General features: G+C 49.3%; 1 protein-coding gene, 1 long non-coding RNA gene and 1 other non-coding gene across 4 annotated transcripts; 2 read left to right on the top strand and 1 right to left on the bottom strand.

Moving 5' to 3' along the window:
* POLDIP3 (DNA polymerase delta interacting protein 3) lies at positions 1-22,470 on the bottom strand. 2 transcript variants are annotated; one of them, XM_061204501.1, is made up of 9 exons: positions 22,327-22,470; positions 11,687-12,077; positions 10,834-10,920; positions 9,542-9,637; positions 7,596-7,775; positions 6,958-7,035; positions 4,490-4,619; positions 3,356-3,422; positions 1-2,341 (listed from the first exon to the last, which is right to left on the bottom strand). In XM_061204501.1, the coding sequence occupies exons 1-9, from the start codon at positions 22,383-22,385 to the stop codon at positions 2,164-2,166; spliced, it is 1,266 nt and encodes a 421-aa protein (XP_061060484.1). In that variant the 5' UTR covers positions 22,386-22,470; the 3' UTR covers positions 1-2,163. The 2 variants fall into 2 exon arrangements, with proteins under 2 accessions (XP_061060484.1, XP_061060485.1); XM_061204502.1 differs by having other exon boundaries at positions 2,266-2,341; positions 3,343-3,422.
* Positions 22,471-22,772: 302 nt separating this feature from the next.
* Positions 22,773-22,922, top strand: LOC133101834 (U12 minor spliceosomal RNA). Its single transcript, XR_009702725.1, has one exon. It is a non-coding gene; the product is annotated as a U12 minor spliceosomal RNA (small nuclear RNA).
* Positions 22,923-23,654: 732 nt separating this feature from the next.
* Positions 23,655-26,987, top strand: LOC133101791 (uncharacterized). Its single transcript, XR_009702690.1, has 3 exons — positions 23,655-23,932; positions 25,142-25,319; positions 26,517-26,987. It is a non-coding gene; the product is annotated as an uncharacterized LOC133101791 (long non-coding RNA).
* Positions 26,988-27,177: the final 190 nt, after the last annotated feature.

Below are 27,177 nucleotides of genomic sequence, written 5' to 3'. Positions count from 1 at the left end.
TAGGAATAACAAATGTTTATTCAGAAATGGGTAACACAGTTTCCTCCATCCCTTAATGCCTCTTCCTCTCCTTTTGAACAAGAGAGACACAGATGGGGAATGCAGGGGAGTGGGAGGCAAAGGACACAAGGATTGGCCTACCACCTTCTCTTCTGTTTCCCACGATGACATCCTGTAGAACAGCGGGGCAAACAGGCTCTGCCCTGCAATGTACCAACCATATGGCCAGCCAGAGGACAGGGCCCAGGTGGCAGGCGGCTGCAGGCGGGCTCGCTGGAACCCTGTGGTAAGCAGAGCAGCCTGGTGTGCTACTGGAGGGGAGACAGGAGGATAAAGCCGTGCAGTCGGGATATGCACCGTCCCTACCGAAAGCAGAGTTCACGCAGTGATCTGTCTCCAGTACCTGCGAAACCAGGTCCTAGTGTCTTATGGACACTCTCTGGGGCCAAGGAGGGGAAAGTGTAGGAGGCATGTCTTCCAGCTGCTGAAGAGAACTAAGTTTGCACCCATTCAAAGGGGGAGAAGGGAACGAAAGCAGCCTTATTTAAAGTACTGGAAAGTGGAGCACCATCAGGCAGATTCCTTGGACTTCCCAGGCCTGGGCAACCTCAGACCTGGAGGACTGAGCTCGGTTCAAACCCTGGGTCCCCCCTGCTTGACAGATTTCACTCTGTGGAAACATGAGTTTCCAGGTTTTTCTTCACTGGACTGGCCCCAAGTAGGTCATGAGAGATTCTTAGTGTCTCAGGTCCCCTTTATACTTTCTAGGCTTGTGCCTTTCATACCACCTGCTACTGATTTGTAGCCCCCCCAGAATCCCGCTCCCCAAAACACGCCAGCTCTGCTAGGCTGGATTCCCTTTACAGTCCCAACAAACCGGCAGGAGACTGAGAATGAATGTCACTGGAGCAATGCTGTGCTGGTATATTCTGGGGCTGCCCCAGGTTCTACAGTTTTGCCCCAAATGCCTGGAACCATGCTGAGGGAACAACACACCAGCTTGCCTGGAAAGGCTACTTTGCTCTCTCAACTCCCTCCCCACCACCCACCGCTCCCCTACCCCGACTGCCAAGGCAGGAAAATACCCTCCCGTCAGGGATGGATGGGTCCCTCACAATAGTGGAACAGTGCCCCCTGGTGGCTGCTGGATATTTGCCGCCTCTCAGCATCCCTAACTATTGTCCTGTACGTGTACCTGAGGCCAGAAGAAAAAATCTAGGAGTAAGTCAACAATTCCTATTCAAATAACCCCCCAGACCCACAGAGTCACAGAAAGGGAGGCAGACCCTTTGAAACACCCAACCAGCAGAGAGCTGGCATTTGCACCAAAACCAGGGTGTGACAATGCTGTACTGAGTGAGAAATGGGAGGCTAACGATGCAAGCCCCTCCCAGCAGTGACACCCAGAAGGGCGCACGCGGCATAACTCAAGGGAAGAGGGGAGCGTGAACTCAAGAATTTACTGTAGGTTGACTGAGACAGTACGGGTCCCCCAAACCAAGAGCCAGTGGCGCACTCTTCCTAGCAGAGCAAGTCTCACCCTGCCCTTGCCACAGGGTCCTCTCCAGACCACACTGGTCTGGAACAACTGCAGTGAGAGGACAAGGGGCCTGTGACCTGATCCTCACCTAGGCCACCTCCACTGACCAGGAGAGTGAGCGGCAGAGCTCTTGAGCTGACCTGGTTCCTATGAGGATGGCAGGGGCTTCCATTCCCCACTTTGAAAAGTTTAAAAAAGAGAAAGCCCTCACCCCTGAAGAAAACCCTCACCCCTGAAGAAAGCAGTGTCCTTCAAACAGCCCCTGCCCTGCATTCCATGGGGCCACAAGGCGGCCACCCAGAGAATTCAGGGCACCATTTCCAGATTAAAAAAAACAATTCAGGGCTGAGTTTAGGGGGAGACACTCTGAGCAACACAAGCTTACCTTGGTGATGAGGCGAAGAGAGAAGAAACATACTACAGGAAATGTTAACATACAGAAGGGCACAGGGTAGAACACAACACAGAAAGGCGGGTACCATCCAGTGAGGAAGCTCTCTACCCCCGGCGACCCTTCCCACGCTCAGGGGCCTCCAGTCCAACGGCCCATAGGTCACAATCTTTGTTTTGGGAAACAGAGCCACCCTCCTCTGCCCCCGCTTCTGGCTGTCTCGCTCCCCCGCTCAAAGTTTGATTTTGAATTCTGTGGGCTGTGTGGTCACAGAGGCCCCTGAGGACTTGAAAAGTGCCTTCAGGATGGTGTCAGGGTCCACTTCGGCAGGAGGGTTGGATGAGGCGGCAGAATTCACCCTGCGAGGCAGCTCACTCTCCTTTTTCACTGAGGGGCTGTCGCTCAGCCGTCTGTAGAGAGCAGAGAAAAGTCAAAGTCCTTGTGGGTTTCCCTTAAGTAGAGAGCGGTCGCACCGTTAGCTGAGGATCTCTTAAAAGCTGGGCACCAAACATAATGCTTTCCGTACCCTTTTACTCCATTTCTTATAGCAAACCTATCATTTTTTAAATTTGCTGATGAGAAAATTGAGATGCAGTCTGCTATGATCTGGGGTTCTAAGTTTAGGAAACACTGCATGTCCCTCAGGGATGGTCAAACACACATCGGCATATTACACATTCTGAGAAGTCTTGTAGATTTAACTGCGTTTAGCCCAGTGGTTCCCAAACTCACTAGGTCATAAAACGCACATTTTTCAGAATACAACTTAATCCTGGAACACAGTTTAAGAAACTTATGTAAGTCACACAACGCAATATCCAGGGTTCAAAGTGCCGTCTTTCGGTATTTCAAAGTCTATTTCAGGCCTGCCCCACACTACCCCTCCCACCTCGGCAAGGCTAACATTCTCCCTGGGTCTCTGTATCCTTGTCTACAAAAGGACTTCCTCCTGAATGTCAGTCTAGACATTTTCTGCATCTCAGGCTTCAAAAAGTCCTCAGTGCTGGACCAGGCAATGTATGCCTGGGTATGTAACAAAACAAGGGGTAGCACCCAGCACTGTCCCCCAGAGTCAATCATGAGGAGGCAGGGTTTTCCGCTCACCTGGACAATGCACACACAGTTGTGCAAAGAGGGACACAACTGGCCTGCTCGCCACTTTCTTCTCAGGTGTTTCTAAATTATAAGGCTGGGAACGAGGTCTTAAAGTTAGCCCCTGTGGGGTCAATCCCCTGCAGAAATGATGTGACAAGCCACTTGGTACAAATTTAAGCTTCCTGATTGACTGCCTGCTATCAGAGCAGAGGAAATGGAATGGAGCTGTGACACAGGCAGTTTACCCCTCAGAATAGAGAGATGATCATGCACAGTAAGCAAGCAGAAAAGCTCCACCTGGTCCCCAGCACCCCACCTGTGGAACTTACAGCAGGATGGGCTGGTCTGAGGTGATAACGTTCCCATTCATGTGGAGGTTGCATTTCATTGGTTGCCCTGAAAAAAGAAAAGGCTCTGCCATGAGACTTCAGCTCCTCACACAAAAGGACAGGGACTGCCATTTTCATTACCAGGAGTCAAAGCATACACCACTGGCAGCTCTGGCTGCACAGCTAGGGATGGGGCTGTCAGGTTTCGGCAAAGCCCAGAGACTAAGGAAACCCCATGGTTATGAGGTCCATGAAACCTTGCCAATGATGGCACCAAGAAGCCAAGTGGCAACAGAGCTAGCTTCATGCAGGAGATCAGAGTCAAAGTAAGGGAGAAAGTGGACTCAGCATGAAGCAATCCAAACTTGTTTGTGAAGCGAGTAGTAAGGGAAAATGCTTACGGTATAAAATTAAGTGAAAAAAAGATTCAAAGTGTATGTTCAGATTCTACTTTGTCCATGAAGGATTAACCTTACAAGTACTGGATTCCCACTTTATATAGCATGTGATAAGTGTAACAATAACAGCACAAAAAAAGGGGAAGAGGGAATAGAGCCCTATAGGAGTGATATTTCTAAATCTCACTGCAACTGCGTTAATACTAATCTGAAATAGATTCTGATAACCTACAATGTATACTGTAAACCCTTGAGCAACCATTAAGAAAGTGACTCAAAAAATACAATGGAAAAAAATCATTAAAAGAACTAAAATGCTGCATTAGATTTTCATATAATGCAAAAGAAAGCCACATAAAATGTGAACGGATTAAATAATCCCATAAAAAAGCAGAGGCTGAGATAACCAACAAGGATCTACTGTATAGCACTATACTCAATATTTTGTAATGACCTATATGGGAAAAGAATCTGAAAAAGAATGTGTGTGTGTGTGTGTGTGTGTGTGTGTGTATCTCTGGATCACTGTGCTGTACATCTGAAACGAACATTGTAAATCAACTACACTTCTATTAAAAACATAACATCTCTGCTTGCTCTTAGTACATAGGTGGCCCCGGAGGGTTTAACGCACCAGGAGGTCCACCCACCCATCTCAGAGGAAGGCTTTCTCCGAAGGCCTGCTGTGAGCAGTGAGGAGCAGCAAGGTGAGGTGGCTGCTTTCTCCCTGACTTACCATCCAGACACCGGTTGTTATACTTCTTATATGCGGTGATGGCATCGTCCTTCTTCACAAAGACCACCTCTGCTACCCCAGGATGGACCAGCCGAGCTCGCTTCAGGGCTCCACAAACACAAAAAAGCTCCTGTGAAGAACAAGAGGGGTTAGTTAGGGTTGGGGGAGGATTCTGGGCAGTATCCTCCCTGCCTGCCATTCACACACCCCAGCCAGGGCTCTGGGCTGACTGGTGGCCGTGCTCTGACTGCATACGCCCAGCAGCCAAGATTTCAGGGAGGCTCCGTTTGAGGTGGTCCTGGGACATCCACAGGCCTCAACCTGGGACAAGATGAGGGGAACAGCTGTTCTGGCAGTGAGCACTGAGTCTGGGCTTACAAGCCTTGGAGTCCCTGTGACTCCAAGTCACCCCCAAAGTCCTCCTGCCTCAGTGCCCACTTCCTCAACAAGGGTAATAGTTATGGAATACGGGATTTCTGTCAAGAGTGTCTGTAATGAGAATGGACAGACATATAGGCTCATCAAAGACAGTGGCTAATATATCACCTGGGAATCAGAGACACAAATTCTGGAGTTCTATGCAGGGTGACCAATCATCCTGGTTTGGCTAGACTGAGGGGTTTCAACTGAAATCATTTTCAAGGCAGTGCTTTGTACACCTGTGTCATCATCATCATTTATTCCAACTCCAATCCCTCCTCATTTCACAGACTGAGGCCAGAGAGGGAACCCAATATGGATACAGACTGCAAAGGCCGACTAGCACCCAAGCCGTTTCTTCACCTGCAACTGCCTTCACAAGGTGGTTATGGGGACAAAAAGAAGATTTATGAAAAGGTCGTTGAAATGATTTGTTTCTAATGATAAAAGGGAAAATGCTACATATCAAAACCAAGATACGGAACTGAATACTAAGTGTGATTCTAACTCTATTAGTTTTTCTTTTAACATTACCTATTTGGGTAGAAAAGAGGTGAGGATGACAATTTTTGGCAGTTCACTATGATTACTGGCAGTTTACTATGAGTAGTAATCATTACAGGTAATTCGTTTTTCATTCCTCTGTAATTTCAAAGATCCTGCATACAAAATGCCTGCCACACAGTAAGTATATAAATAATAATAGCTATGATTACTCAATAAATAAAAGCTATTATTACTTTTATAATCAGGAAAAAATTGCTTTCTTTCTAATTTGTCAAGTCTTATACAAAGTAGGCGACAATTTCCATTCTCATGTGCACCGTTCACAAAGTGATCACCTAGCACTCATGTTTCACAATTAAAACCATTAACGAATGTGGCGGCCAGTGTGGGCTGTTACAGAACCTGGGACTCAGCTGCAGGGAGAGGCTGGAGTCCAGCTGCATTCATTCTGTGATCTAACAGTTGAGTAAAAAGGGCACCTGGATTCTTTAACTGTCTTATTGGTGCCTGAATGAAAATGAGGTTGAAAAGTCCTGGTTAACTCTGGGCCACCCTTCACTAGGTACCTGAATTGGGTTTTGCCTATGACTGCCCAGGGTGGGACAGGATGACCAGAAGGGCAATCCAGAGGGGCCAACCACCAGGTAACACCAATCCATCTCATTCCTTTTACTTTGGAGCTATCATGAAAACCCCTAAAGGAGGAAGAAATTCCAAAGACTCAGGAAAATATGAACCACTGGATTTTGCACAGTGGGACTAAATGATCCCATTCTAGCACAATTCCCTGGCCTTGAGATTTAGGTTGGGCACCTGGCTCTGGTTTTTTTGGGGGGGGCCACACTGCATGGCTTACAGGATCTTAGTTCCCTGACCAGGGATTGAACCCAGGCCCCGGCAGTGAAAGTGCCAAGTCCTAACCACTGGACCGCCAGGGAGTTCCCCTGGCTCTGGTTTAGAAGCTGTGAGGGAAAGGGTTACATACCTGGCCTGACTGCTCTCCTTTGGAAGGTGTGCTTCCAAGGTTGGCCCTAGGCTGGCATCTGGGAACTTGGATTCTGGGAGGGCTCCCATCACCCTAACTGGTAAGAGTGGCGCACTGAGCCTAAATTGTTTGTGCCGACACTGTGGTTTATGCTAAACACTTGCTTTCCTTCTGAGTCTGGAATTTTGGTGTTAGGCAGAGGGTGCCTACATGACTCGTCCCTGATAAAAACCCTGGGCACTGAGTCGCTAATGAGCTTCCCTGGTTTCACACGTGTCATTACAACCAACTGCTGGGGGAATAAAGTGTATCCTGTGTGTCTCCAATGGGAGAGGACTCCAGAAGTTGGAGTCTGCTTTCCTCCAGCCTTTGCCTCACGAACATTTTCCCTCTGTTGATTTTGCTTTGTATCCTGTAATGAATCTTAGCCCTGATACAACTCTATGCTAAGTCCTGTGAGTCCTCTTAGAGAATCAGCTAACAGGGCAGTGCTCTTGGGGACCCTTGAAACAGAAGTGGCCTGAGATTTGAAATTCTGGCCGGCCACAGTACTCACAACAATGTCCTCCTCGGTGACTCGAGGGTGCAGATTATTCACGGTCATCTTGGTGCCTTCCAAAGGGCTGAGGACAGGCTGCCACAGACAAAAGAACGTTACCGGAAGTCAGTGAACAGCAGAGCTCACTTCAGGCAAACGACCAGGAAGGCCCAGAGGAAACCCCCATGGAGAGCCTGTCACAACTGGGCCCCTCTAATCATGTCATCACCCTATGCTAGGGAATGGAACCTCTCATCATTTCCCAAATACACCAGGCCCTTTCAGGCCCGAGCCTCTGCCTGGAATGCCATTCATGTTTCAAGACCCGCCAGGCTCAGATGGCACTTTCTCCTTAAAGCCTTCCCGTATCTGTCCAGTTGAATTAGATGCTCTTTCCTCAGTGCTCCTGGCAGCCCTCTGTTGTATCACCAGGCACAGTGCTCTGTCTGCAGCTCTGTTTTCCCTATTTGCCTGTGAGCTCTCTGAGGGCAGGGGCCACTGGATCTTGGTTTGCTCATTTGTAAAACGGGGGCGGCAACGCCTACCTCACAGAGGCACTATGAGGACCTAACAGGATGCACACAGCACACTGCCCACCCAGCACAGGCTAACTCTCAACTAGTGTGGTCACTTCCTCTCCTTCACCTTCACCTCACCTCAGCGGGCGGCAGCTCTTTGGGGGGATCCTCCTTGTTCACTAATGTCCGGGACATGCTGGTCAAGGCTTTTGTTCGAACAGAGGAGGGGAGAGCAGGAGCTGTGTATGCATCGTTCTGAACCACTTTGGTGAGAGGAAAGGCCTTGGACATGGAAAGCTTGGAACTGCTCACCCCAGCCTAAACAAAGAGGAAGAGAGGAATCTGAAAAGCTAGGGACCCAGACACCCCAGGGGGCTGACAACCCCCAGTATCTCAAGGCCTCCCCCACCTCCCCAGTTCCATTATCGATCTAAAGCCAGAAAGGTGCCAGCTGCCAGGGAAGGGGCAGGAGGAGAGAAAAACAGCCTGCACGTGTGTTCATAGAAGCCCCTTTCCAGTGCGGGAAGCCCTGTCCAAGAAGCTTCCACGCAGTCCTGAACAGGAGCCACAGGCTCACCCATACCATTTAGACTTTATAAAAACCCTACAATTTGGAGTTAGAGACCAAAAGCTTGGGGTCAAGTTCACTCCTAGATATGCTTCTATCACGATGGGCTGGCTGGGAATAGGAACTCGCTCTTAAGAAGGCCCGGACTCCCAGCTTTCTGGTCCCTGTTCTGCACAGAGGAACCATGTGTAGCCCTGCCTCCTCAGCTCCCAGACTGTCAGGGATGTGCTGGCAGAGTCAGCACGTGCAAAGCAGCAGAAACAGCTCCCTCCCCCCCTCCCCTGTTACCCCTAACTGCGGACGTGACCCCTTGGAAATATAAACCAGTGAACTCCCTGGTTTTAATGTGTCTGAGGAAAAAAAATGCATGAGGCAGAAGTGGCAGGTGGTCTTGTCGACTTAGGAAAAAGGAGGAATGCAGCAGCCAGACAGGAAGATGATGGGACAGGGTCAATTCACCAGCTTCTCCCAATCCAGGTGAATCTAGATTCATGCTGGATCCCACATTTCTCCAGCTGTTTTCTGAGTCTCAAGAGCCAGTGAGTGTAGTGGTTAAACACGTAGCCTGGGAGCCAGACTGCTTCGGCTTCAATCCTCGATCCACTACTCACGAGCTGAGCAGCTTTATCTCACTCTCTGTGCCCAATTCCTCATCCGTAAAATAGCGGTAAGAATAGTACCCATCTCACAGGGTGGGAAGGAAAGGAAGTCTTAAGTAAGTTAATATAAACACAGGGTTTTTTCCAATTAGGGTTAGCCACTAACTGAGTTAGGAAAGGCCCAGCCCCTTTGTAACAAACTGGCATCATTCAGCTTCACACATCACGTTAAGAGCTTCAATGGTAACCAGGAAATCAGTCCACATATTCAGTGCAGTGACCAAAACTGAGTCTTTGGGTCTCTGAAGACCAAACAAAGGCACTTAGCCTGGGCACCCACTCGCCTCCCTATGTGTAATTTGGCCGCGTGCACTGAGCTGAGCATGATGTTCAGAGGTCCCTGATATTCCGAGAAACGACTTTCTTTCCTTCTCTGCACGGCATCCCAGCATCCCAGTCCATCAAGCTTTCCCGGCATGCAGGCTGCACCTGGTGGAGCCTTCAGGCAAGGCTGTTTATTCTTGCTAACACACTAACCAAGGGAATCCAGACTCAAGAATGGAGCCAGAGCTGCTGACCATGGAAGGAAGGGGACCAGGCAGAATGTCCTGCCACAAAGGAAATAAAATGTGATTCTGTTCCATGGGATCACTCATATTTCCCCTGCAGTGACTCAGACACAGCAATTGGGAGCTGCAGCTCTGCACTTCACTGTCTGTGGGATCTTGAACAAGTCAGTGGACACGCTGCTGGTCTCAGCATTTATAAAAGCCAGAGGGTGGACTAGTTCCGGTTCTGATAATCTCATGACCCCAATGAAGAAATATTTCTGAATTGAAAGGCCCTACTCTCCATCACCTCTCCCATGAACCTGATCAGACACACCCAGAGTGTAGCAAGAAGGTAAGATGTCATACCACGTGGTGGAGAAAGCTGCCTGAGGCTGCAAATGTCATCCGTTTACTAGGAATGGGAGCTATAACATCATCGTCTTCATCCAGGTCATATAAATTCTGAAAATAAAGAAATATAAGCTAACGTGGTATGCAGGCTCTCAACAGACATTTGGAGTAAGGACAACAGGGAGATGAGGGCTAGAGTAAGTGAGGTGGGGGGAGAAGTGGGTGCAGGGGGAGTGCCTGGGGAAACTGGTCTGGGAGACTGGGGCTCAAGTCCTGGCAGGCTGCCTCCCTGCCCCCAAGGGCCCAATGAAAGTGCTGCAATTCCAGATACATCAGAAGTACCTTTCTACAAGTGGGTACCTTGTAGATACCTATCAAGGGCCCCTAAAATGTCTGTTTATATCCTTTGGCTTACAAAGTCTGTGCCGGGCAATCTGGCCTATAGAAATAAACCCAAACTCTAGAAAGAGGTTTTTTCCTCCAAGATGTTCATAGAAGGATTTCTAACAGTGAAAATTACAGGAAAATGGTTGAAATAAACTCAAATGTCAACTCAATGGATCAAGCAGTTATTAAAATGTTTACAGCAAATGTGAAACACAGAAAAACGCTTGAGTTATAAAGTGAAAACAAAACAACATGAAACTGGATAATAACATAATCACAACTACAACTATGCATTAAATAAATAATAATCACACACACACACACACACCACAGGAAGGAACCAGGGCAGAATTTCAACAGGGGTTGGCTGTAGAGAGCCAGAGTGTGACGACTTTTTTTTCCCCCTCCTTAACCTTTCTCTGTTTTGCAAATTTTCTGTATAAGCACATACTACTTTTATAAAAAAAAAAAAAAAACTTTCAATTTGCCTCTCTCTCCCTATGCATTGAAGAAATTTCTTTTTAAAACTCATACACTGCAAAAAGTGTCAAATGTAATTAATCCCTCCTCCAACTCTTCAAATTGGAACCTTGGGCCAGGCCTCAGTTAATCCACTTGGAAGGCCACATCAAAACACACAAGTGTGGGGGACTTCCCTGGCGGTCCAGTGGGTAAGAGGTAAGACTCCGTGCTCCCAATGCAGGGGGCCTGGGTTTGATCCCTGGTCGGAAAGCTAGATCCTGCATGCATGCCGCAACTAAGAAGTCCGCATGCCGCAACTAAGAGTCTGCAAGTCACAACTAAGAAGTCCGCATGCCGCAACTAAGTCCCAGCACAGGCAAAATAAATAAATAAACATTAAAAAATTTAAACAAACAAACAAAACCACACACGTGTGTATACACACACACACAGTCCACCTGTTTGGCCTGGTGGTTATTGACGACGTTGATCCTCATTCCAGCAGGATGGGCATGAGTCGGTGCCATGGCCTTCTGCTGCGGAACCTAGAAATACCCAGTGGTCACAATTCATCCCACAGGGCCTGCATGTGTTCTCTTTATGAGTAGAGGATCACTTAACTTAAAATATGGTGGGCACTCAGTTTTGGTCTGTGGTAAAAGGCCCTACAAGAGTGCCTTATGCCCAAAGCAGGAAAGCGACAGGAAGACTCATCATCCCCGAGATCATGTGACAACGCATTTGCAGGGCTCAATGAACCTGGCTTAATAAATGTTCACTGCTGCTGCTGTTCCTTTTACCAAAGTTGCTGAGAAGATTAAATGATATTGTTCCCATTCCCTTTGGGGCGGCAGCTGTGCAGGTGGCCAAGACCCTGCACTAAGAGCCAGGTCTGATTGGGCTTCTATCCTGGTCCTCCCTCCCACTGACCGGTTGTGTAACTGTGCACAATTACTCACATCTCTGAGACTTAGATTCTTCTTTTATAAAACTGGGGTAATAGTCCATGGTTGCAGTGAGGAATAAATGTTAAGTGCCTGCCACACAGCACGAGCTCAACAAATGTTTTGTTCTTTCCTCTCACTTCCCTCTACTACTATCTCACTTAGAAAATCACTTAATTTCTCTGGACTACCCCCCACCCTTTTCTTTTACAGAAAAGTGAGATGATATCTTGCCTTCCTCATATGGTTACTATACAAACAGCTGGGGGAACTGTCATTTTGCCTAAACACCCCTGGTCCTCGGTCCCTGCCTGAAACTACAGCTGTTACTGGTTTCCAGGAATTTGTGACAGGAGCCACAACCTACCTGGATGGTTTTAGTGAGCTTCAGAGCAGGGGTCACTGTCCCGATGGGTGGGCTCATGAAGGCAGCAGGGGAGTTCCGCTTCAAGCTGATCTTCTCCCGGGCATCAGCCACCTGGTGGGGCTTCTGGGGCACCGTGCTCTGCTGCTTGCGGGAATTCAGCATCTCTCTGGCATCTTGCACTTTCCCTTTGATCCGGAACCGGGCATCTTTCTGCAAAAGCTTTTCCCGGGCATCCTTGACTCCCAGCTTGAGCCGGGCATCTGAGAGGCCAATCTTCTGCCGAGCATCAAATCTCTGCTGGAAGGTGGCCGTGCGTGCTGGCTGGCCGAGAAGGCTCTGTTGGATCCCAACACGAGATCGGACACCTCCAACTCCTGGTCTGGCATTGAGCCTGCAAATAAAAACTGCAACATTAAGAGGATCTGGATATCAACAGCAGGCTGTGGAAGTAGAGCCATGGTAATACCGGAAACAGAGGAAGTCCTGGAGAAACCAGAAAGCTGCTCCCTGTCAGAGGAAACAATTAATAGAGACTTCTGTCGTAGTTTTATGACTTTTAACTCTGCATTGTAAACAAAGTTAGGAAGGAGGGCCTGCTGGTTTCTATCACTAGGTAAGACTGTTTTTGCTCCCCAGACCAGGTGTTTTTAGACACTATGATGGACACCTCCAAACAATACCACGTAAAATAAGCATATCTCCCAGACATCATAACCCCACACACCTGAAGGGCAAGTTCAGTTTCCAAAGTGCTTCCACATCCTTGCTCTCAATCAGCACTCTCAGCGCCCTGTGAAGCGGGCATTATTATGCCCATTTTACAGTAGAAGAAACAAGCTTAGAGAGCTTAAGTGATTAACAAAGGGTGCCCAGCTGGCCTCTGCCAGCCTCCTGCCTCCAGGGCAGGCAGATACCCCCACTGGGCTGGGACCAAGAAAGCCAACACATGGGTCGGGCTTGGAGCCAGAGGACTAACAGACTAAGATATAAAGACTTGGTAGAAAGAAAAATAATCACTCTGAACTGTTTCTATTCACAACACTCTGACTCCAAATGTGTAGGTTTCTTCCTCACGCCAACTAATTCTCTAAGTCTCTAGACACCAACTGGGTGTCTGACAGCTCAATTCTGACACTACCTACCTAGAGTTGGCACAGACTCCACAGGTTAAAGGCTCAGTCCCACAAGACTGCCCTCAAGTCAGAGGTCAATTCCAAGTTCTGGGCTTCCTGTTCATCTGATTGACGGGCTATAAATGGAGGGTTCACACGACCCCCCCTCCTCAAGTTACATAATTTGCTAGAATAGCTCATAGGACTGAGGAAAACAGTTTACTTATTATTACCAGTTTATTACAAAGGATACAATTCAAGAACAGCCAAACAGAAGAGATGTGTAAGGCAAAGTACAGGGAAGGGGTATGGCAACACGACCCTCCTGGCACATGGATGTGTTCACCAACCCAAAGTTTCTCCAAACTCAATTGTATAGGGGTTTCTATGGAGGTTCCATTACCATAATTGATCAAATCACTGGCTACTGATGATAAGCTCAATCTCTAGCCCCTCTTTTCTCCCTGGAGGTCCAGGGTGGGGAGTGGGGTGGAACTGCAAGTTCCAAGAGGCTAATCATGCCTAGGTCTTTCTGGTGACCAGCCCCTGTCCTGAAGCTCTCTAGGGGCCCACCAAGAGTTGCCTCATTAGAACAAAAGATGCTCCTATCACCCTTATCACTCAGGAAATTCCAAGGGTTTTAGAAACTGTGTGCCAGGACAAAGACCAAATATATACTTAACACAATCTGCAACAACAAAAATGTCAATCCAGAAACTGTTAAAACTGGAAAGGAACGAAGCTCCATAAAACAAGCCCCATTCTCTTCTGGGGCTCCTTCGTTGGCTCTTCTAATGGCTTGCGAGGAAACAGAAGACGCTTCTAGTACAATCCTGGAAGTCCTCTCTGGGATCTGTGGGCTTCTGCCCACCCCACCATAAGGCTTCCAGCCACACAAACAGTCCTGCGGCAGGCGCCCTGCCTGGGGACACCAACTCCTACGTTTCCTCTTTGAGAAACCCTCTCTGATTCTTCCAGAACAGCCCTCCTTTGTGTCTATCATCCTTTGTGTTCTTCCTTTCTCTCCCTACCCTGGACTGGGAGGGAAGTGGCGGATGGGGCTCATTCCTGATTCACCGCCCCGTGCTTTGTAAGTGTTGCTGAGCCCTGGCTCAGTATCAGAAACATCTAAAAAGCTTCTTAAAAATATAGATAGCTCTAAAAAAAAGAAAAGAAAAGAAAAGAAAACTAACAAAAAAATACAGCTCTCTAAACCCCACCCCAGAGCTACTGAGTCCAAAATCTGGGTGAAGGCCTGGGCATATGCATTTTTCACTCAACAGGTGATCCTGGAGAACAGCAGTGTTGAAAATCTCTGACCTGGAGTTAGAAGGCAAAACTACTGAATAAACAAGTTCCTATACCATGTCCTACATCACTGTGCAGGCCTCCCAGGAGGCATCCTTCATAGTGGGCAAGCCACTGGGTTCTCCTACTGCCTCTTTCTTCCCCAACCAGCTGGAGTGAGACTGTCCACCAGCTCCTCTGCTAACAGCAGGAGTGCAACCAAAGATGAGTCTTCCTGGCACCAATAAAAGAAAACCTGGACCTTCACCTTGTTATTCTAAGCAGAGTGGAAAAACACCTGCTGCCACTACTATGCCAGAGCCAGACCTAAGTCAGTGATGCATAATGTCATTTTTCTTTGAAAAATGGCAAATTAGGATTTAAGTACTTTCCGGTGGGTTTATACAAAAAACAGGTGGAAGGGACTTCCCTGGTGGTCCAGTGGTTAAGACTCCACACTCCCAATGCAGGGGGTCCGGATTTGATCCCTGGTCAGGGAACTAGGTCTCACATGCCACAACTAAAAAAAAGATTCCACAGGCCACAACTAAAGAAAGATCTCACACGCATCAACGAAGATCCCGCATACCACAACTAGGATGTGGAGCAACCAAATAAATAAATAAATAAATATTTAAAAACAACAACAACAAAAACAGGTGGAAGAGAGAGTGGAAGGGGTCATTTACAGAATCATTCAGATTAGGTTTAAGGTGGGTAGGTGGGACTGCTTGTCCATCCTTGCTCTATTTTCTGATGTAGAGACTCTGGGAGACTGAGGGGACTTCCCTGGTGGCACAGTGGTTAAGAATCTGCCTGCCAATGCAAGGGACACTGATTCGATCCCTGGTCCGGGAAGATCCCACATGCCACAGAGCAACTAAGCCTGTGCGCCACAACTACTGAGCCCGCGCTCTAGAGCCCGTGAGCCACAACTACTGAGCCCGCGTGCCACAACTACTGAAGCTGCGAGCCTAGAACCTGTGCTCCACAACAAGAGAAGCCACCGCAATGAGAAGCCTACGCACCGCAACGAAGAGTAGCCCCCGCTCGCCGCAACTAGAGAAAGCCCGCGTGCAGCAACGAAGACCCAATGCAGCCATAAATAAATAAATAAATAAATAAATTTATATATATTAAAAAAAAACCCAAAACCGAAATTGAGTTATTTGTAGTGAGTTGGATGGACCTAGAGTCTGTCATACAGAGTGAAGTAAGTCACAAAGAGAAAAACAAATACCGTACGCTAACACATATATATGGAATCTAAAAAAAAAAAATGGTTCTGATGAACCTAGGGGCAGGACAGGAATAAACACACAGACGTAAAGAATGGACTTGAGGATACAGGGAGGGGGAAGGGTAAGCTGGGACAAAGTGAGAGAGTGGCATGAAATATATACACTACCAAATGTAAAACAGGTAGCTAGTGGGAAGCAGCCACATAGCACAGGGAGATCAGCTCAGTGCTCTGTGACCACCTAGAGGGGTGGGATAGGGAAGGTGCGAGGGAGACGCAAGAGGGAGGAGATATGGGGATATATGTATATGTATAGCTTTGTTGTACAGCAGAAACAGAACATTGTAAAGCAATAATACTCCAATAAAAATGTTAAAAACAAAACAAAACAAAACAAAGTCTGTGGGGCTGTGGGAGGGCTTAGAGGTAGCCCAGGGTTTCTGGAAAGAGTAGTGTCAAAAGGCACCCTAGGCAGACCAAATGTGGAGAGCGCCCCCTACAACCCACAGCTTGTAGCTTCCTTGCTCTCGCAGAGGGGGAGGGCGGAGCTGAGGAGGCGTTTAAGTTTTCCCCATTTCCCCACCCTCAAGAGCATTCCTTCACTTCTCCCATATAACTTCCACAGCTGAAAGCTCTCTCCTTGGAGCCCTCAAAGCACTGAACAGAGCTTCTATTAAAGCACCTACCATGCAGCATCACAATGATTTGTTTACAAGCCTGCATCATCCACAGGATTAAGAGCTTCCTAGGGGGTACATCCTACAACTCCTCCCCTATGTCAACACTGCCCCAGGGGAATGACAAAGGCTCAAAGAGCTATGTCAGGGACCCTACAGGGCTACTAATTTACATTCTCCTTTTAGGCTCACAATCTCTGAGATTACCTGCCATCACTTCCATTTTACAGAGGAGAAACCAAATCAAAGAGCTAGTGGCATGGCTGGAACTGGACCCCAGACTCCAGACTCTTTCCATTATAACAGATTCCAAGCTTCTCTTTCCTACTCCAAGCCCCGGGGGAGGTAAGACGGGAGAAGGTGTGGCTGCCCTGGAAGGGCTTCTCCTAGAGAAGACTGCTCCTGCAAGGCCAGTCCTCCACCCAGCCCTCACCAACTGGTCCAGTGCCCTGCTAGGATCCTGGCCACCAATCGCTCTCCCAGCTGAGAGAGGGGCACCAACACAGCCATGGCACAGGGCCACTCTGGCCCTTACTCCAAAAGTGGGACCCACAAGGATCTTGCCGAGCTGCAGGAGCTTCAGGAAAGGCCTCCTGGAAGAGAAAGCAGCTGGTCTCCGACTGAGTGGACGTTACAAAGGGAACCAGGCTGCATAAACACTGACAGTGGAATACTTCATTGATGACCAGGTCCACCACACAGTAGAGGTCAGACACATCCTAACCCAAACTTGAGCCTGGCCTCCTGAATGAAGATTTCCTATCTTCATTTGTCTTCTCCAAATCCCACCTCCTCCCATCACCAGGGTACCCCTACCAAAGGTTCCTGATCTTTATAACTACAGGAGATGGGATGATCTTATCGTGCGATACACCATGATTTTACAATACCATAAAATTGGGCAAATCTAGACCCAATGGCATTATGCTTTCAAAAAGTCAAGTTACCCAATTTCACCAGTCATTCAAGCAATTAAACATTATTGCCAAGAAAAAAAAGAAAAAGCTACTGAAAGCAACTATTTTGAATAATTAAAGGAACAATGAGAATTTTTTTTAAATGGATGTAGGATTATCAGGTTATCTCTTTCTTTTTTTAAAAAAAATTTATTTTATTTGTTTTTGGCTGTGTTGGGTCCTCGTTGCTGCGTGCGGGCTTTCTCTAGTTGCAGAGCGCGGGCTTCAGTAGTTGTGGCACATGGGCTCAGTAGTTGTGGCTCACGGGCTCTAGAGCGCAGGCTCAGTAGTTGTGGTGCACGGGCTTAGTTGCTCCGCGGCACGTGGGATCTTCCCGGACCAGGGCTCGAACCCGTGTCCCCTGCGTCGGCAGGTGGATTCTTAACCACTGCGCCACCAGGGAAGTCCCAACAATGAGATTCTTGAAAACAAAATTCATGTCCTTGAACAGAGAATGAAGAAAGGGGCAGATTCAAAAGTTTTTGGTTCATTCCAATTGGGTCTGACCAGTAAACCTTTGCAGAAGGAGGGGTGGGGGAGATTAGGCTTCTGCAACCTTAATTTATTCATATTCCTCAACAATTTCCCTTCTCTGATAATTTGTAATGGCTGCTTGAAGTGTTGCATTGAGAATTCACAGAAGTCTATGGTTGATAAGCAATGTCTGCCATGGCCACACAAGGGGCAACTGGCTACCAGGGTTTATGAAAGATTTTATAAAGAAGGCACTCTCAACTAACAGTTTTGAGCACTTACTAAAGATCCATAAACTTTGACCCACCTCCTTTAACCCTCACAACTCTGAGAATTAGGATATTATCCACCTTTTATAGATGAGGAAACTGAGATTCAAGGAGAGTAACTATCCCAAATAACAGAGCTATAATGGTGAAGGCTGGATTTGAACTTCACTATACCTAGTTAAAATACCAATAAATCAAGCGTGGGTCAAAAATAAAGAACAGGATTCGAGGAGTTAAGGAAGGGTGAATACTGTCCCCAAGCTAAGGAAAAAATTAGGACTCCAGTCACATCCAGGGATACAGTGTACCCTCTAGTGACGAGAGGGTGAGCACACACACTGAGGCTGGCGGACAGTGTACCCACCGGAGACCCACACACCATACTGCTTGTCTAGCAGGAAAGACCACCAAGATGTCCCGTGCTGGTATTTTTATCCATTTGAACAGCACAAAAGGTACATTTCGGGGAGGGAGGTGATACAGTTGTGGACCTAAGAGCACGAGTAAGCTACTTTCCCTCAATTCCATATATTCAGTTCCCTGGTTACACCAGTTCTTTCAACTCCTTTCATAAGCAGCTTCAGGGGGTTTCAGTGTTCAGGCTTTTTATAATCATTGCTCCTCTCCCTGCATGAAAAGACAGCCATTCATCCCAGCAGGCAGCAGTACTGCTTATATGGCAGGCATTAGTCATCAGGAATTTTTCAAATAAACACTCCTGCTAGAAGCAGGTCTCTAAAACATAGAACCAGTTATGTTACCCTCCTACTCCAAGAACTGCTAAGAGTTCCCTAACTAAGCCCAACCCCTCAGTGGAACCACTAGTCTGGCCCCAACTGCCTGCAGCCTCACCTCCCACGGCAGACTATCTGATGTTCCCGAAACACATTCTGCACTTTTGGCCTCAGTAAATGTTCGGGAGGGGGAGAGAGGGAAGTTTTGAGCAAGTCTCTTAACTGCCTGGCCCCATCACACCTGAAACAGTGCAACTGTACACTGCTTCCAGACGCTCACCAGGTACGCCACCAGGTCCTAGGAAGAGTGGTGTGGGCGAGAGGGCAAACACCCTCTGGAGCCTGAGCCCCCTCCCCCAGTCCCCTACTGGAGCCTGGCATACACATGACCAGGGAGGGTCTGTCTGAGGCTAGGAATGCCTCACCCTCTTGGATCTACCTGTGGAGAGCAGAGTGGCAGCTGGCTCTGGACAGATGTCCAGTCCAAAGGATTCGGGCCCACAAGGGGGACCCTGGACTACTCTAAAGTGGGTTTTAATCCCTGGGGGTCTCTGGGTTAGAACGTGTGGGTTGAGGTCATCTTAGGGAGAAAACACAGTTTCGTTCTAACAATTACTGAGGGTCTGAACTATGTGCTTTAGAGACACAAGGAAAAACAAGACACGATCCCCTTACCCTTCAAGAGAGTCTTGTGCAGATGTTCCATTTAAAATTATAATTCTTCCCTTCTAAGCTAATGTAACAACTCATTTCCCTCCTCTTTGTTTCAGATCTAATTTCCTTTACCTTATTTCAATAAGGAAACCAGCAGTGAGTACCAGGACCAGAGCCCTGGCCAGAACTCGAAAGTTCCCTACCTCTTCTCCCCATGGCTCCAAGGACTCTCACATATGCATCTGGCCCAGAGCTGCTCACCTCCAGCACACTCAAGGCCCAACTTCCCCACTAAGCCTGCCGTGTCACCTTCATCTAACTACATGGAGGGAGTGACAGATAGCTATCCTGTGAGGGGTGAACTGAGCAAACCAAAGACGGGGTGACTTGACTAACCAAATCAGTGATACTCTCACATCTAAAGGAAGAAATCGACAAGAGTGGCAGGCCCACGCTGCAGCTGGTGCCCAGTGCTGCCCTGGGAAGACTCATCTATGGGTCTTGAACAACTGGAGCCACTAGAAATGTGCTGTGTGTGGGGAAGGAGAGCACCTCACCATGGCCTGGATGAAGTACCATAAAATCATTCCCCCCTTTCTCTAATTTCGTATTAATCAAGGAACCTTTTGATGATTAACTGGGGGCCAGGTAATAACGATGATAATGACACCTTTCTTGACTTACACGATGTGATGAACACAAAACAGAATGGCTGCTCTGAAGAACAAGCACATTCCACGACCTGTGAAAAGGGGTTATTTACACTTCCACGGGCTCAGTCCTTTGCTATTTCCACTAAGAAGAGGAGAGAAGTTTTCTGAGATGGTCATAGGTTCTTTCTTCCTAAATTATTAAGCACAAAGTTCTTCCTGGGACAACCATGCTACATTAAACCAAAGTTTCCAGTAAGGTGATTTCTTCTAGGAAGCATGTAAAATAGCCATTTGTTTACTGTAGGAAATGACATTTGTTCACTGAAATTTGTTCAGACCTTTCAGTTCTTGATGGGGACTCCCTCCCCACCCCATCTAGTTTTTCGCTTTGCTGGCTGTGCAAGCAAACTAAAAATGGAGTTTCCAGCAGGTTTAACCCAAACACAGCATGCAGTCCAGTTTCTTCTACACTGTCTCTTGGCCTGCACTTCCCCCAATCCAATCTTCACATAAAAGCAAAGCAATATTCTCACACTGAAGACTGGATGTTACTTCTGTACTTAAAAGCCTTCAGTAACGATGATGACAACTAACATCTATTGGGCACTCAGTACCCATCAGATGCTTTTTGATGTACTTCAGATACATTGATTGACTTAGTCCTGACAATACCTAATGAAGCGAATATTATCCATGTTTTATAGATAAGGGGAGAGGCATGAAGTGGTTAAGTAACTTTCATAAGATCATATGGAAAGTGGGAGAAGCAGGGATTGAAACTTGGCAGTCTGACTCTAGGACCCCAATGCTTAGCTATTATGTCCCCTGGGGGGAGGGATTTGGGCTTCTACTCCTTTAAACTCATTTCCTAAACCCTTACTATCTGGTACAAACTTTAAAATATACATTCTTACATTCTCATTTAATTCTCTCAACCACTTACCAGGAACCATTATTACAAATGAGGAAACTGCCCAGCTCAGAAGTCACCTGGCCAGGGAGGCACAGAACCCAACAGTGGGGCTTGCCAAGGGACCAGGTCCGCCTGGCTGCACAGTCTCTGCTCTTCCCAGGGGTCCACGCATCCTCCCTTCCCTGCATGCTCACCCAATGCCCAACACAAGACTCTGCACACATCAACACCAAAAAAGTACAGACCGCCTGCAGTCAGGAACTGAGGGGAGTGACTGCAGGAAGCGCAGGTCCTGGGAAGCTGGCTCATTCAGCAGCTGTCGAGCAAACCTGTGAAACCTGGACGGCCTCAGAAGTGGCCCGAGGACCCAGCGCCAATTCCACACCAGTTACTAGAGGGAAGACCTAGGAGAGAACTACTCACACGTAATGGTAGAGAAAACTAATGCTGGGTGCCTGTCATGAACCAGAAGCCAGGTGAAGTGCTGGCTGGTGAATTCCGTGGTGGCGGGCGCAGTGGCAGTGGCTATGTGTGCAGAGGTGAGGGTGGGCGGATACCTTTCAGAGAGTAAAAGAATCCATTTTCGAGCCACAGGCACGCAGGCAGTGTTAATAAATTCACGTCTGCTGAGTGAATGACTATCTGAGAAAACTACATCTACCTTTCCAGCCCGGCTGTTTACAAGGACATCTGAACTAATTCAACGCGTGCTAGAAAACTACTGGCCGAAGTTCCCACTCTTTCATACAGGTGAACTGGAGCACACAAAGGCTGGAAATGACTCACAACATTTGAGGGTCCAGCGGAAGTCTGGAGCACCTAACTGCGAACCACCCCCGCGACTCCTCACCCAGATACAGAACAGTCTTCTCTGCGAACCATCGAGAAACGGCCGGCCTCCAGCCCCGTCCCACCTGTTTTTCCGCCCAAGCCTGAGGCCAACTCAACCAGCTCATAAAGTGCACTCGGCACCCATCTCAGCTCTCCGTGGCTTCGGGCAAGTCACTCCGCCTCCAGCTCCTCATCTGGAAAACGGGGAAAACATTAAGAGCGGGCCAACAGGATTGCGAAAAGAGCAAATGAGACCGCCTGGGCAGCAAAGCGCTTAGAGAACCTGAAATGCCGCACAAAGGGAGTCGAGTGTTAGAGGGGAGCCAGGCGCAACATTTGGAAATTAAAGGTCTGGGTGTGGGTCTCGGTTTCGGCACTAACAGACCGGCAGAGTCTGAGCAAGTCACTTCCCCGCGCAACTCCAGTCGTCCTAACTCTGAGGCCGCGCTGAGACCGTGGAGCAGCGCCCGGCTCCTCAGACGAGGGGCTGCGCCGAAGAGACCCTCCGGGCCGCGGGCAGCGCGTCCCCTCCGCAACCGCAGCTCCGGCCCCGCGAGGCGCCCCTCGGGCCGCTCCCACAAGCCCCGCAGTCCAGCCCCTCCGCCGTCAGCGGTCCCACCGGCCTACCCCCGGCCTGCCGGAGCGACGGCGCCTGCAGCCAGTGGGCAGCCGGGCGGCCGGGCCCGCGGCGGCGGCGGCGGCCGGGCCAATGGGGAGCGCGGCTGTGGCAGGGGGCGGGCGCAGACGGCCCTCCGCGTCGCGCCCAGACCGTTCCCTCCTCCGCCCCGAGCCCCGCTAAGACTCGGGCCGTGAACCCCGAAAGGAGAAAAGGCCGCTCACCGCCCCTTCGCCGCAGCCCCTCGCTTCCGGATGAGCTCGTCCAGGGAGATGTCCGCCATCTTGCACCGCCGCGCGAACCGCGAGCAGTTTACCGTCCCCCGGCCCTCGAGCCCGCCCCTTCGGCCGCTACGGAGCAACTAGCGGCTTCCGGCGTTCGTCTGACGAAGTCTCGCGACAGATCAAACCGAGCAAGGACCGGAAGGGGCGGGGCTCTCCCCGTGAGCCTTTGCGATGTCCTCTGCTTATCTGCATACGGCGGGTCGTAGCCCTAAGGTTCCCTCTTTCTCAAGATGAGCAAATAAAATGAAAAGCAACAGAAAAAAATTAAATAAGTAAGACAATCTTCAAAGGAAAGAGGTTCTCGGTTCGACGGTCAACTTTGACACTCACCATAGCGCTAATGAGAATGGGATTCATTACCTAGGAAGTAAACATTAAAGAAGTTTATGCCTTAAACTTATGAGTAAGGAAAATAACGATTCGGGGTGACGCCCGAATCCTCACTGCTAATGTGAGACGAATTTTTGAGCGGGTAAAGGTTGCCCCTATGGTGACTCGCCTACTTTGTGGGATGCCTGGGAGTTGCGATCTGCCCGTACCTGTTGCACCTAAAAAGCAGAATATAGTCATTAGCACAACTGAGGAAAAGCCACGGGGAAATCAAGGAGTTACTCGGATTCGCGCTTGTGGAGTAACAGAATGATCAAACCTCACGGAATTGTGGGGGACTGTTAACTCGTGAAACTGTTAAGGTTGGGTTTAGTCAATATAGTTAGTTGTTTGGGGCATATTAATTGCTGTAACGGAGAGTGTTATGAGTTCATTTTTTGGGGGTGACAACGTGCTGCACACAGGAGGCTCGTTATGTGGTTTATAATGCGGTGCTCATGTTTCCACGGCTCACATTTCCGGGCAGTTGAATCTTTACAAGTAAATGTTTTCGCCTTCCTGACCTGTAAAATGGGGCAAATAAGCTAGATGGCTGCGAGCGTCAAAGGGAGTGTTCCGAATGTGGAATTTTTTCACTGGTATAATTTCAGTCTCCAACACTGATCCTGGCGTCAGGTTCAGTATGTCGAACCAATGAATGAAGAATACAACAACAGCAAGAAACGGAATTCTTGGGCGGTCTAGTGATGAGTTCTGCGCGGTTCTGCTTCCGCGGGCCCGGGGTCAGATCCCTGGTCGCCGAAGTAACACCCCCCGCCTGCCGCCCGGTGTGGCCAAAACAACACCAACAACAGAAACATAAAGACTAAAGCTGCAACGCCTTTACAGCAGTCCCGAACATATAGACTAAGTGTCCTAGGAATCCCTACTGTAAGTACAACGCATCGAGTGGAGTTGTGTGTCCTTGAAAGAACATCACACCACAGTTGAAAACCTGGCATCAGAAAGGATTGGAGAGACGAGCTAGTGAAGACTGGCAACCAGACGGAGGAGGGAAATCCAGGGTCCCGCCTGCGCAGCCGTGATTGGGTGCTGGCTGGCCCTCCTTTCCTCAGCCGTGAAACAGGACTATTATTAACGCCTCCCTGTCGGCGGTGCCGGGAGAGAAGGCGGAAACCAGGAACCAGCCGCGGGCCGGCTGTACAGCGGAGGGCAGGTGCGGAGAACTAGGAAGGGACCAGAGGAGGGCGGGAGTTGAGGCCCTCTCGAAGAAAGCGAAGCGTAAAAATAGCGCTTAAATAATTTTCTTAAACTACCACAATAGTAGGGTCATTGATGTCATGTAATTCTGTGACTGCGCGATGGCCCTCCCCCAGAAGCGTTTCGGAACTTCGTGGGGTCGTGTTTGGTTGTCGGAACGGCAGGGATGCGGTCACGTGGAGGCGGGGACGGGATGGGACGTCCCGCTGGCTCTCCCAACGCCCGGGGCGGAGGGGCCGCTTAACGATTCTTTGATCCTGGGTTTCGCTCCATTTCTTGTATGAACACGCAGGACTTTTTGCCCGATGTAAACAAATATGGAATTGCCAGCAATGCACCTGCGCTGTAGCCAAAGGAACTGGGTCCCGCCTTATTTGGAGACTACCCAACAATTGTGCCCCGCCTCGGAAAACCGCACCCCTGTCGGCAGAGCGGGGAAGGTGGGCGGCATTAGGGGCTGCGCCAGTGCAGGGACCCTGCGTCCATGCAGACTCCTGATGCTTCCGTCTAGGGGCCTTGGGGCCAGCATTTACATGCTGAAATGTGCATCATTTTATAAAGTCCTTTCCTATTTTGCTTTTATAATGTAAGTTGGAGTTTTGCGTTTTTGTTTTTAATATTCATTTATTTATTCGGCTGCGTTGGGTCTTAGTTGTGATGTGTAGGCTCTTCGTTGTGGCCCTCAGGGCTTCCTCTCTAGTTGTGGAGCGCGGGCTCCAGAGTGCGTGGGGTCAGTAGTTGCACGCAGGCTCTAGAGCACGCAGGCTTAGTTGCCCCGCGGCATGTGGGATCTTAGTTCCCTGACCAGGGATCAAACCTTCGTCCCCTGCATTAGAAGGCAGATTCTTAACCCCTGGACCACCAGGGAAGTCCCCTTTGTGTTTTTTAAAAATTCTGTATAGGTAGGTGATATCAGCGGTGACTTCACTTCAGGAGAGTAAAGGGGCTGTTGTAAATGTTGTTTTTAAATGGTGTCACGTCTGAGAGGGTGGAGAATCACGGGCCTATTCACTCACCCATTTTACAGATGGAGAGACAGACTTATAAGAAGGTAGGGACCAGGTCCAATTTACGCCCTTCTTCCCAGCTTCAGCAGACAGCCTCTTGTAGGCTCAGGCAGTGTGCAGCAAGTCTCAACCCTCAGGCCTGTTTTCTTACCCTGCAGACGGGGACAGGCACCAGGAGCCCTCATGTGTGTCAAGTGCTCAGCAGAGTCCTCAGCAGACAGCAGGTGTGGAGAAGAGCCATCAGGGCCTGAGAGGCGCAGGCTGAGTCCTTCCCCTGCCCGCCGAGGAGTCCCAGCCCTGCTCCAGGATGTGTGAGGGCCAGAGACAGAATGGAAGGTGAGAGATGAGAGGGGAACGTGGCTCCCCGGCCCCGAGGCCTCCTGTGAACTCCCCCGTCTTCTCCTCTTCCCCACTCCACTCCAGCCACACTGGCCCTCACTGTGTCCCAGGGCCTCTGCACTTGCTGGTCACTCCCTCTGGAGTACCCTAGTCCTGCCTCCCTCTCCAGTCTCATCCTCACTGTCCCCTCAGCCACCTGCCTTCCTTGATCTGTTTCTGGAAGTTTCTTCCACAAGCTTGTTCTAGCCACAAGGCCTTCACACTTGCTGTTCCGCCTTGAACACCTACCACAGCTGGGCCAGCTCCCTCCCTTCACATCCCAGCACAAAGGTCACCTCCTCAGAGGGCGTTCCTGCTGCCCAACTCTAAGAACAGCCCTCATTCCCACACTGTCCCGTCTTTTTTAAAAATTTTATTTATTTTTATTTTTGGTTGCGTTGGGTCTTTGTTGCTGCACAGGGACTTTCTCTAGTTGCGGTGAGCGGGGGCTACTCTTCATTGCGGTGCGCGGGCTTCTCATTGCGGTGGCTTCTCTTGTGGAGCACGGGCTCTAGGCACGTGGGCTCAGCAGTTGTGGCTTGCAGACTCTAGAGCGCAGGCTCAGTAGTTGTGGCGCACAGGCTTAGTTGCTCCGAGGCATGTGGGATCTTCCCAGACCAGGCCTCGAACCCGTCTCCCCTGCATTGGCAGGCGGATTCTTAACGAGTGTGCCACCGGGGAAGCCTCACACTGTCCCGTCTTTAACTTCCATCTTGGCATTTCCCATCACCTGTTACTTGTCTAGTGTCTTTCTCGCGAGCACCCCAGGAGCAGGGAAGGGTGTGTCCGGAGCAGCCCTGGCCCTGGCCCTGGCCCTGGAACAGTGCCTGAATGAATGAAGGCACTCCCTTCCTCACCTGTAGCTTCCCGAGGACAGGGCGACACCTGCCTTGCCTCAGGCCCGACCTCCACCCTGAAAGCCATTCACTGCCCTGAGCCTCACTCTCCCTGTCGGAAATAGGTGCTACTGACTGCGACTTCTCTCAGGGCTCTCCAGAGGACAGAGTAAAAAGGAAAACACTGGGGACACACGGGGCTGTCCCAAGTTGGGACTGGGGACACCTTTTAACACGGCTGAGATGATGTGAATAAGGCTGGGTGTGAGGGGAGGGTTAAAAGTTGGACCCCCACTGTCCACACTCCATCTATTCCCAGGTATCTACCCTAAAAGAAGTCATCAGAAAGGAGGGTGAAGGACTGCCCTGCTGGCGCAGTGCTTAAGAATCCGCCTGCCAGTGCAGGGGACACAGGTTCGAGCCCTGGTCTGGGAAGAGCCCACATGCCGCAGAGCAACTAAGCCCGTGCGCCACGACTACTGAGCCTGCGCTCTAGAGCCCGCGAGCCACAACTACTGAGCCCGCGTGCCACAACTACTGAAGCCCGCGTGCCTAGGGCCCATGTTCCACGACAAGAGAAGCCACCGCAATGAGAAGCCTACGCACCGCAACGAAGAGTAGCCCCCACTCGCCACAACTAGAGAAAACCCGCAAGCAGCAACGAAGACCCAATGCAGCCAAAAATAAAAATAAACTAAAAAAAAAAAAGGAGGGTGAACATGGCCACTGTTATTTACAAAATCCGCAAACTGTGAACAGCCTAACTGTCCAACAACAGGGATTTGCTACATAAAAAAATCATGATCCATCTGGGCCTATGGTGAGTTTCTGACCACAGGGGCAAAGCACATCTGACATTAGGGGGAAAGCAGAGGCCACACAGTGGATGATGTGGTTTCATCCAAGTTCTAAGTGTTGGCCTCTGGATTCCGGCATTTTTTTTCCTGTATATACTCTTCTGTACTCTCCCAATTTTTTTT

The sequence above is a fragment of the Eubalaena glacialis genome, chromosome 11, assembly GCF_028564815.1.
Source record: "Eubalaena glacialis isolate mEubGla1 chromosome 11, mEubGla1.1.hap2.+ XY, whole genome shotgun sequence".
In the NCBI taxonomy this organism is placed as follows: Eukaryota; Metazoa; Chordata; class Mammalia; order Artiodactyla; family Balaenidae; genus Eubalaena; species Eubalaena glacialis.
Note: the sequence above shows the minus strand (reverse complement) of the source record. Positions and strands in the feature narration are given on the sequence as shown.

Bases quoted from the DNA above. Each gene is read 5' to 3' on its own strand.
- POLDIP3 (XM_061204501.1), bottom strand. From the start codon at position 22,385: ATGGCGGACATCTCCCTGGACGAGCTCATCCGGAAGCGAGGGGCTGCG. The intron at 10,921-11,686 runs GTAGGTTGTGGC...GGGTATTTCTAG, and splicing joins AGCTCACTAAAACCATCCAG to GTTCCGCAGCAGAAGGCCAT. The intron at 2,342-3,355 runs GTAAGTTCCACA...TGCTCTCTACAG, and splicing joins TCAGACCAGCCCATCCTGCT to ACGGCTGAGCGACAGCCCCT.